This window comes from Oncorhynchus tshawytscha, linkage group LG02, assembly GCF_018296145.1.
Source record: "Oncorhynchus tshawytscha isolate Ot180627B linkage group LG02, Otsh_v2.0, whole genome shotgun sequence".
NCBI lineage: Eukaryota > Metazoa > Chordata > Actinopteri > Salmoniformes > Salmonidae > Oncorhynchus > Oncorhynchus tshawytscha.
Genome location: NC_056430.1, coordinates 14,171,168 through 14,183,108, shown reverse-complemented (window position 1 = coordinate 14,183,108; position 11,941 = coordinate 14,171,168). Strand labels below are relative to the sequence as shown.

The 11,941-nt window shown below is 41.7% G+C and overlaps 1 protein-coding gene across 1 annotated transcript; it reads left to right on the top strand.

The window, feature by feature from the left end:
- Positions 1-5,960: 5,960 nt before the first annotated feature.
- LOC112221229 (thyrotropin subunit beta-like) lies at positions 5,961-7,847 on the top strand. The gene is made up of 3 exons (XM_024383394.1): positions 5,961-6,051; positions 6,317-6,518; positions 6,923-7,847. The coding sequence occupies exons 2-3, from the start codon at positions 6,357-6,359 to the stop codon at positions 7,202-7,204; spliced, it is 444 nt and encodes a 147-aa protein (XP_024239162.1). The 5' UTR covers positions 5,961-6,051; positions 6,317-6,356; the 3' UTR covers positions 7,205-7,847.
- The last annotated feature ends 4,094 nt before the right edge of the window (positions 7,848-11,941 follow it).

Here is an 11,941-nt window from a genome sequence, read left to right as displayed (position 1 = left end):
TTGTTCCATTTATTGTTTAATTGCCACTAGTCTTATAGTGTTTCAATTTGTTGAATGTCACGTTGCCTTTGTGCTCCCAGTCAGGCCGTGATAGCTCTACATGGTCTATATACACCATTCAAGCATCATGTAGACAAAGTAGGCACAAGTCAATACAGGATTTACAACACTATTTTACCAAAAAGGTCTGACTTTTCAGTTTCTACGTGGGCTGGCACCTGTGTCTCACTGGGACATGGCTCTGGCGGCAGTGTGGTTAAGGTTAGGTTTCAATTCAGATTTCATGACTTTGTGGCTGTACCAGCTAGTGACCACAATGCAGAGCTTCCTCCAGAACATGATTCATTATGAAAACCTGCTAAATTTGAGTCTACACCAGACTTCATAACATATCATCATAGTTCATAGAACTTTACAAACGAAACGCTACCATTTTATCTCAACTTAGTAGGCCTACTAATCTTAGGCCTAAAAGTATTGCACGTGCTCAATGAACAGCTGAAGAAACTGTTCGTTCCAGCACACATGGAGCAGTCCAAATGAAAAACATTGAAGGAATTGACAGTAGACTCTAAAATTGAAATAAATCAACTAAACATCTTGCTCAAGTGTAGTATGTCTGTGGGCTCTGCAAAGAACTCCGAATGAGAACGGTAGCTAATTAAAATGTAGCCTAATGAACCGAATTACCATAAGCAAACGTTGATGAACGTTAAATTCACTACTGTGATATAATTATCTGGGAATTTACACAAATGTTACAAACGAAGGGCAAATAATTAACATAATGAAACAATGAATGTGCCCAAATTGGCAGGAAGCAGAAAGCACATGCATGGCAAGAGGAGCATAACACTGCATATTTTTTAAATTTTTATTTCACCTTTATTTAACCAGGCTAGTTGAGAACAAGTTCTCATTTGCAACTGCGACGTGGCCAAGATAAAGCATAGCAGTGTGAACAGACAGCACAGAGTTACACATGTCAATAACACAGTAGAGAAAAAAGGGGAGTCTATATACATTGTGTGCAAAAGGCATGAGGAGGTAGGAGAATAATTACAATTTTGCAGATTAATAACACTGGAGTGATAAATGATCAGATGGTCATGTACAGGTAGAGATATTGATGTGCAAAAGAGCAGAAAAGTAAATAAATAAAAACAGTATGGGGATGAGGTAGGTAAAAATGGGTGGGCTATTTACCGATAGACTATGTACAGCTGCAGCGATCGGTTAACTGCTCAGAACGCAGATGTTTGAAGTTGGTGAGGGAGATAAAAGTCTCCAACTTCAGCGATTTTTGCAATTAGTTCCAGTCACAGGCAGCAGAGAACTGGAACGAAAGGCGGCCAAATGAGGTGTTGGCTTTAGGGATGATGACCAGTGAACTGAGATAAGGCGGAGCTTTACCTAGCATGGACTTGTAGATGACCTGGAGCCAGTGGGTCTGGCGACGAATATGTAGCGAGGGCCAGCCGACTAGAGCATACAAGTCGCAGTGGTGGGTGGTATAAGGTGCTTTAGTGACAAAATGGATGGCACTGTGATAAACTGCATCCAGTTTGCTGAGTAGAGTGTTGGAAGCAATTTTGTAGATGACATCGCCGAAGTCGAGGATCGGTAGGATAGTAAGTTTTACTAGTGTAAGTTTGGCGGCGTCAGTGAAGGAGGCTTTGTTGCGGAATAGAAAGCCGATTCTTGATTTGATTTTCGATTGGAGATGTTTGATATGAGTCTGGAAGGAGAGTTTACAGTCTAGCCAGACACCTAGGTACTTATAGATGTCCACATATTCAAGGTCGGAACCATCCAGGGTGGTGATGCTGGTCAGGCGTGCGGGTGCAGGCAGCGAACGGTTGAAAAGCATGCATTTGGTTTTACTAGCGTTTAAGAGCAGTTGGAGGCCACGGAAGGAGTGTTGTATGGCATTGAAGCTCGTTTGGAGGTTAGATAGCACAGTGTCCAAGGACGGGCCGGAAGTATATAGAATGGTGTCGTCTGCGTAGAGGTGGATCAGGGAATCGCCCGCAGCAAGAGCAACATCATTGATATATACAGAGAAAAGAGTCGGCCCGAGGATTGAACACTGTGGCACCCCCATAGAGACTGCCAGAGGACCGGACAGCATGCCCTCCGATTTGACACACTGAACTCTGTCTGCAAAGTAATTGGTGAACCAGGCAAGGCAGTCATCCGAAAAACTGAGGCTACTGGGTCTGCGATAAGAATATGGTGATTGACAGAGTCGAAAGCCTTGGCAAGGTCGATGAAGACGGCTGCACAGTACTGTCTTTTATCGATGGCGGTTATGATATTGTTTAGTACCTTGAGCGTGGCTGAGGTGCACCCGTGACCGGCTCGGAAACCAGATTGCACAGCGGAGAAGGTACGGTGGGATTTGAGATGGTCAGTGACCTGTTTGTTGACTTGGCTTTCGAAGACCTTAGATAGGCAGGGCAGGATGGATATAGGTCTGTAACAGTTTGGGTCCAGGGTGTCTCCCCCTTTGAAGAGGGGGATGACTGCGGCAGCTTTCCAATCCTTGGGGATCTCAGACGATATGAAAGAGAGGTTGAACAGGCTGGTAATAGGGGTTGCGACAATGGCGGCGGATAGTTTCAGAAATAGAGGGTCCAGATTGTCAAGCCCAGCTGATTTGTACGGGTCCAGGTTTTGCAGCTCTTTCAGAACATCTGCTATCTGGATTTGGGTAAAGGAGAACCTGGAGAGGCTTGGGCGAGTAGCTGCGGGGGGGGCGGAGCTGTTGGCTGAGGTTGGAGTAGCCAGGCGGAAGGCATGGCCAGCTGTTGAGAAATGCTTGTTGAAGTTTTCGATAATCATGGATTTATCGGTGGTGACCGTGTTACCTAGCCTCAGTGCAGTGGGCAGCTGGGAGGAGGTGCTCTTGTTCTCCATGGACTTTACAGTGTCCCAGAACTTTTTGGAGTTGGAGCTACAGGATGCAAACTTCTGCCTGAAGAAGCTGGCCTTAGCTTAGCATACTGACTGCATGTATTGGTTCCTGACTTCCCTGAAGAGTTGCATATCGCGGGGACTATTCGATGCTATTGCAGTCCGCCACAGGATATTTTTGTGCTGGTCGAGGGCAGTCAGGTCTGGAGTGAACCAAGAGCTGTATCTGTTCTTAGTTCTGCATTTTTTGAACGGAGCATGCTTATCTAAAATGGTGAGGAAGTTACTTTTGAAGAATGACCAGGCATCCTCAACTGACGGGATGAGGTCAATGTCCTTCCAGGATACCCGGGCCAGGTCGATTAGAAAGGCCTGCTCACAGAAGTGTTTAAGGGAGCGTTTGACAGTGATGAGGGGTGGTCGTTTGACTGCGGCTCCGTAGCGGATACAGGCAATGAGGGGGGTCGGTAGCAGGCAGTGAGAGACTTATTTCTGGAGAGAGTAATTTTCAAAATTAGTAGTTCGAACTGTTTGGGTATGGACCTGGAAAGTATGACATTACTTTGCAGGCTCTCTCTGCAGTAAACTGCAACTCCTGCTTCCTGCCAATTCGGGAACATTCATTGTTTCATTATGTTAATTATTTGCCCTTTGTTTGGAGGAGAGGAAGAGGCGAAGCGAGAGGGTCATGGCTAAAAGGGAACAAGCATCAGTTAACATTAACTTTATTGTCACGAATACCACCGAAGGTGGCTCCCCTTCCTGCTCGGGTGGCGCTCGGCGGTCGTCGTCGCCGGTCTATTAGCTGCCACCGATCCCTTTTTCCTTTTCGTTTGTTTTTGTCAAATTGTTTTCACCTGTTCCTTGTTGGGGTTTTAGGATGGGTGTTATTTGAGTTTGTTTAGCCCGCTGGTGTTTGTGCGGGCTTGTTGTTATTTTACGGTCAGAACTAGAAGCACAAGCATTTCGCTACACTCACATTAACATCTGCTAACCATGTGTATGTGACAAATACAATTTTATTTTGATTTATGTGCTTGTTTTGATTATGAAAATGCTTCAAAATTCACAAAAAGTGGTGGTAGCTGATGAAGATTGTCTCATAGAATAAAACGTATAAGATGACCTAAGCCTGTGTTTACCACAGACCTTCTTTTAGGCATTTATCCAAAAACACTCCAAAAACTGTATTCCCCCATAGGCTTAACTATTGCTTTCTTTTGATCTCCATACAAAAAATACCCCAGTTGGTCTGCTAACTGCTGAATTGTCACGTGGACAGATATTGAGGATCCACTCCCGTCAAAACAGACAATAGATTTAGGCCTAGGGTTTCAAGCTTTGGTTGATTTCAAATGGAATCTATAAGTTAATAATAAATATGTTGGATTCACATCTCCATCTCAACCAAAAATCAAGGTCAAAGAATAGGATTAAATCAAATTAAACTGTATTTATAGTTTCCAGCATCCGATGTACAATAGGGCGGGCCGGGCCCCCTAAGGCCATAATGCCGGCCACACATTGTCACGCCCTGGTCTTAGTATTTTGTGTATATGTAATTATTTGGTCAGGCCAGGGTGTGACATGGGGTTATTTTGTGTTGTGTTGTGGTATTGTTTTTTTTTTAGTAGGTATTGGGATTGTGGCTGAGTAGGGGTGTCTAGCATAGTCTATGGCTGCCTGAGGTTCTCAATCAGAGTCAGGTGATTCTCGTTGTCTCTGATTGGGAACCATATTTAGGTAGCCTGGGTTTCACTGTGTGTTTGTGGGTGATTGTTCCTGTCTTTGTGTTTGCACCAGATAGGGCTGTTTCGGTTTTCATTATTTCATTTCGTTAGTTTTGTAGTTTCTGTATGTATAGGTTTTTTTCATTCAAATATATCATGAATCATCATCACGCTGCATTTTGGTCCGATCCTTGTTCTACCTCTTCGTCAGAGGAGGAGATAGAAGAGAGCCGTTACACACATGATGTATAGGAACATGTAGATGTGAAAGAATTTGATATGTAAGCTTATGGTTGCATCTCCACTTTGCCCTCTAATAGGTTTGGTGGAATTTTCACCTTAATGTAGACCCAATACTTAACAGATCCTATTCCTAGGTCAGAATAACATATACGTGCCTCCTGAGTGGCGCAGCGGTCTAAGGCACTGCATCGCAGTGCTAGAGGCATCACTATAGACCTGGGTTCGATCCCAGGCGGGGCACAATTGGTCCAGCGTTGTCCGGGTTAGGGGAGGGTTTGGCCGGGGGGGGCTTCACTTGGCTCATTGTGCTCTAGAAACTCATTGTGAAGGGCCGGGCACCTGTAGGCTGACCTCAGTCATCAATTGAACTGTGTTTCCACCGACGCATCAGAGTGCTGCTGGCTTCCGGGTTAAGCGGGCGGGTGTTAAGAAGTGTGGTTTGGTGGGTAATGTTTCGGGGGAGACGCATGACTTGACCTTAGCCTCCTGGGCCCGTTGCAGCGTTGAGACAAGATTGACATTCTGGATAAAAAGGGGGTATAAAGAAGTATAACATTTACATTTCAGTCATTTAGCAGACGCTCTTACCTAGGAGTTGGGTTGGGAGTTGTTTCTGGACCGGGCCAATCGGACTTTGCCACTTCATTTTCTATTATTCTAACCAGTGAGATTGTCACATACTGCAGTACAGTATGTGACTGCTAAAAAAAAAGAAGCTTATTATGAGGTTATTACAGGTTAAACCCTCACCCCACACATTACTGTACTGGAAGTTTGTAGTTACGGAGGGTGCCCATTATATAAATATTTTTTAAGTAGCCTTTCGTGAACTAACTTGACTTTTTTCCCCCCTTACCATCCCTGACTTTGCTGATATCTACTTTATTGAGGAAAATTGTACTTACTATGACTGTGATATGTGATTGTCCCACCTAGCTATCTTCAGATGAATGCACTAACTGTAAGTCGCTCTGGATAAGAACGTCTGCTAAATGACTCAAATGTAATTATGTATGTCAACCTGATAATGGACCTGGAGACTCCTGCTACCACTCAGTCAGAGATTGGAGATAATGGTCCAGTAGGATCAAGGTGGATTAGAATGCCTGTATAAAGAGCATCAGGCAGCATCATCAGGCCTGCAGGTGCCCAGCTCTACCAGGTGAGTGAGCAGAGCTGATCTGACAGGAACACTGGTTCAGCTTCTTTTGTCCAGCTATTGGTGCAGCCTTGCTGAAGGACCAAATTTAGTTTTATTTACAAGGCTTATCATATGTACAAACATCAATTTTTGGGATAGATTTACTAACTAACTATATATATATATATATATATATATATATATCTATATAATATATATTTGTTCATATTTCAGACTATAAAAATGTTCATATTTTCTTCTTGACATTGACTTTAATTCCATGCAGGTTCTTGGTTGTATGACAGAAAGTTGTCGCTGCTTGCCAAATGGAATCATCTGTGGCCATGTGTGGTCTCCTTTGCCTGCTGTTCAGCCAAGCTGTCCCCATGTGTGTGCCCACGGACTACACTCTGTATGAGGAGAGACATGAATGTGACTTCTGCGTGGCCATCAATACTACCATTTGCATGGGTTTCTGCTACTCAAGGGTAAGCAGGCTACAAGCTGAACCTGACATTCTAAATTTTCAACAAGAAAAAATCTGCAAAATCCACTCAGTTTAAAACGTTTATCCTCCCACAAAAACATGTTTTGTTTTCCCTTTATTTGATCAGCATAGTCTCATTGAGATTAAGCATACTCTTTTACAAGACAGACCTGGCCATAATTGCAGGACACTAGTAGTTACAGACAAGGTCAATTATACAACATACCATGTGTGAATTATATCCTGTCAGATGTTGTGGATTGGAGAAGTGATGATAAAATATATGTATTGAAACTTGAACTATGTAAGATTCCACTTGGCAGGCTGACGTGAGGCATATTTGATCTACATCCCATGCATTTAATGTAGATATGTTTAGCATGTGTCTGTGTGTGTGATAATCAGGACAGTAATATGAAGGAGCTGGCCGGACCAAGATTCCTGGTCCAGAGAGGCTGTACCTATGACCAGGTGGAGTACCGTACAGTGATACTGCCTGGTTGCCCGCTCCATGCCAACCCTCTCTTCACCTACCCCGTAGCCCTCAGCTGCCACTGTGGCACTTGCAACACAGACAGTGATGAGTGTGCCCACAAGGCCAGCAGTGGTGATGGCCCCAGGTGTACCAAGCCACTCAGACACATCTACCCATACCCTGGCCTGAACAACTACATCCACCCCAACTAAATCCTCTCCCTTCCGTGGACAGATGTAGGATCTTAATTTGAGCTGTTTTCTACAGCAGGAAAATAATTATTTAACAAAAGGAAATGCTAATTATTATATGGATTATAGTTCATGGTCATTTTTTGTAGGGTTGATACATTTTTTGTTAGGCTAAATCATGCCTGACATTTTAAAGTGGAAATTACAAACTTCAGAAGCCTTTTTTGCTGAGCAGGAAAATGTTCAGCAACAAGAGTGATCAAATTAAGACCCTGCATCTGTAGGATGGCTGTAATGACCATACTACCAACAGGGGAGGTAATGAGAATGATCAGTTCAAATAAAGTTTATGGTCAATAGCCTACTCATTATCAAAATAGAACATCATTGTGCTTAGCATTGTGTTTATGTGTTTGTGGTGGATACATACCTGTAGCTACAGGGTGGTGGACACCATGTATTGTGACATGTATACTGTCTGTTTTGTATCTGGATGTGCTTTTTAGTTTATTGCTATACTTACAATGGAGGCTGACCCTGGTATTTTCATCTGCTTCCTGGGTTTGTCCTTCTCTGTCTGTCCTGTCCATTGACTCACTGAGCTATTTTGTTTACGTTGAACCAATACCATGAATGCAACTAGATTAAAGCTGAAGTCTGTAAATAGTTGTCAGTAATCTTAATTAATCACATCCTGTGTAGGAACACAGCTTGCTGTCACACTCAAAACACAACACAGACACACTGACAGCAACAACATAGTGATTAACAAGACCTTGGCAATGACTCCCCGACTTTCCCTCCGTTGGCTTGATAATCTGATTGGAAATGATTTCTGTGTGAAATAATCATAGATATAGCCTGTGCACTATTAAATTAAAAAAACATTCTAAATTCTAAAATGATTTAGTAGTAGTTTTGTCAAAAAAAATGAACACAAAATAGTATAATGAATTACTGTTTTATTTCACCAAGTGCACTCGATGAACAGGCATTACTAACACACATCATTGAATGGGATTTCATACATTATCCTATCCATTCCTATCCAAAGTGCATCTGGTTATAACTTTAGTCTCGTGGGAGTGTATCACAGGGGGCATGCATGGTCAGAAATAAACAAAGGACATTTGAGGAGACAGCTGGTGGTCTATATATAAGTCACCAGCTCAGAGGGGGACATGTTATGCGCCTGTGATTTGGACTCCCTTTATCTCAATCAATGCTTAATCTGATATTATGAATTTTCCATACCTTATGTTGTAATCCAGTCGGTGTCAATGTGACAAGGGTCATGACATGATGATGACTCAAAGAGGGAAACCACAGGGCAGGGAGAGGTAAGGAGGCTTAGATGGAAATGCTGAGCGATTCGTGCTTTTGAGGTTAGTTCGGTTTGATTGTCAAAACATGTACTGAGGGCCTTCGATTTCTGTTTCGATAAAACATGTTTTACATTAAAAGCATTGTGCATTTTGTGGGTTGAATGCTATAGAGCTGCTGGATATGCTGTCAGACAAAAATCCCTATTTTGTAGTTCTTCAAAGTAAATAAGGAATACGTTTATGACTAGAGGTCGACCGGTTAATCAGAATGGCCGATTTCAAGTTGTCATAACAATCGTAATCTGCATTTTTAGATGCCGATTATATTGCAATCCACGAGGAGACTGCGTGGCAGGCTGACCACCTGTAACGTGAGTGCAGGCAGCAAGGAGCCAGGGTAAGTTGCTAGCTAGCATTAAACTTATAAAAACAATTCATCTTAACATAATTACTACTTAACTACACATGGTTGATGTTGTTACTAGTTTAACTAGCTTGTCCTGCGTTGCATATAATCAATGTGGTGCCTGAAATTGTGTCACTTCTCTTGCATTCAGTGTAAGCAGAGTCAGGGTATATGCAGCAGTTTGTGTCACCTGGCTCGTTGCGAACTGTGTGAAGAATATTTCTTCCTAACAAAGACCGTAATTAATTTGCCAGAATTTTACATAATTATGACATAACATTGAAGGTTGTGCAATGTAACAGCAATATTTAGACTTAGGGTTGCCACCCGTTTGATAAAATAGGGAACGGTTCCATATTTCACTGAAATAATAAATGTTTTGTTTTCGAAATGATAGTTTCCCAGATATGACCATATTAATGAGCTACGGCTCGTATTTCTGTGTGTTTATTATATTATAATTAAGTCTATGATTTGATAGAGCAGTCTGACTGAGCGGTGGTAGGCAGCAGCATGCTCGTAAGCATTCATTCAAACCGCACGTTCCTCCGTTTGCCAGCAGCATTTCGCAATGCTTGAAGCACAGCACTGTTTATGACTTCCAGCCTATCAACTCCCGAGATTAGACTGGCAATACTATAGTGCCTATAAGAACATCTAATAGTCAAAGGTCTATGAAATACAAATGGTATAGAGAGAAATAGTCCTATAATAACCACAACTTAAAACTTCTTAACTGTGAATATTGAAGACTCATGTTAAAAGGAACCACCAAGGAACTTAAACATTAGCTTTTTTACATGGTACATATTGCACTTTTACTTTCTTCTCCAACACTGTGTTTTTGCATTATTTAAACCAAATTGAACATGTTTCATTATTTATTTGAGACTAAATTGATTTTATTTCTGTATTATATTAAGTTAAAATAAAAGTGTTCATTGTTCATTCAGTATTGTTGTAATTGTCATTATAAATATATATATAACAAAAAGGCAGATTAATCGGTATCCGCTTTTTTTGGGTCCTCCAATAATCGGCATCGGTGTTGAAAAACCATAATCGGTCGACCTCTATTTAAGACTGCTGAATACCAAATAATATTTCAACTTTATTTAAACTAGGTAGGCTAGTTGAGAACAAGTTCTCATTTGCAACTGCGACCAGGCCAAGATAAACCATAGCAATTCGACACATACAACAACATGGAATAAACAAAACATAGTCAATAATACAGTAGAACAAAATAAAACAAAAAGTCTATATACAGTCAGTGCAAATGAGGTAAAAAATATATGCAAAGAAAAAGATGTAAAATGACACGACAGGACAAAAGACAAAGACGTCTGACTGCTACGCCATCTTGGAAGATCATGTATCAGGTAGAGGTAGAGAGATACCTTGGGAAGCAACAGCTGGTCTCTATTTCAGGGGTTCTTAAACATTTTCAGCCTGGGACCCAAATTAAGAAATTCTGTTTTAATGGGGCCCAAGCTTATAAAAACATGTAAATATGTGTACATTGCATTGTCCTAATGCCTAAAACAAATGCAATATAAACAAAAACAAATAACAATTAAATAACCATATAAATAGCTATCCATGTGTATTGGTCCCCATTAAAAACACTATTTAATATCTGTCTAGGTTGGAACTGTTGCTGTTAAAATACAAGACATCACTTTCATTCTGAACTGGAATAAACAATAATTTATACCGTATGATGTACAGTAGACCTGATTATTTTTCATCTGTACTGTTACTTAGGGTTGCAGTATCAGTAGCTAGCTAGCTTGCTTTGCCTAACGTTTACGTAAGCTAGCTAACTATTAGCTGTGTACAATGTTGTGTAAGAGAAACTCACATCGACTACTATGACGGATAGTAATCCCTTATTTCTGCTAACAGTGTCATCATTAACTGTTATAAAATGACAATAATGCCTTGCTAGCTGATTTACTCTACCACTGTCAAAGCGCTGTTTCTTGTAGTATTCTGCCCTGTTCTGAAAAAAGTCCCAGTTTACCGTCATGCTGTGGATGTTTGGTCGGGACGTGTCGTTCTTTTGTACGTTTTGAGATTCATTACTGAGCACTTCCCTTCACAAAATACATTGTGGCGCTCCTCGTTATTTCTCATAGTTTGCATGAAACCAAGAGAGAGAAACTCATAGCTGTCCTGCATTTCATGACGATTGAGTTCAGTCAGAACTTGAGGCTAGCTTGAGTCAATTAGATAACGGCGGTGAGTGACGGCAAGTGGAATGACAAATCAGTGGCTGACAGCGCTTCATCTGCTGCTGAACGACAGCGCCGCAGCGTGTGTGTCGCGGAGTGATCTTCAAGAAAACTGCCGGAAAAAGATCAGGTATACCACCAGGCACACGCACGTCTTCCTCTCACTCGCGCATCTGCAAAACTGAGCAGAGGCAACGCTGCTAAACAGAGTGCACTGAACAGTGGGCGCAGTTGCACTTGGCCAAATCAATTGTAGTAATTCATGAAATAATTATACATTTACTCTGGCACGTCGCGACCCACAATTACACGGAACCCAAGCCGGCTGCGCGCGTGCGCTATCGTGCATACATTATTTTGCCTCCCCACACCAAACACGATCATGACACCGATCATGACACGCAGGTTTAAATATCAAAACAAACAAACTGAACCAATTACATTAATTTGGGGACAGGTCGAAAAGCATTAAACAGATATGGCGATTTAGCTAGTTAGCTTGCACTTGCTGGCTAACGTTAATTTGTCATATTTAGCTAGTTTGCTGTTGCTAGCTAATTTGTCCTGGGATATTATGTTATTTTACCTGAAATGCACAAAGACCTCTACTCTGAAAATTAATCCACACATAAAACGGCCAACCGAATCGTTTCTTGTCATCTCTCTTCCTTCGAGGCTTTTTCATCGTTTAATTGATATGGTGATCCATCTAAACTTTCATTGTATTACCATGACTACCAGCAAAACAGTTCGTCTTTCAATCACCCACTTGGGTATAACCAATGAGGAG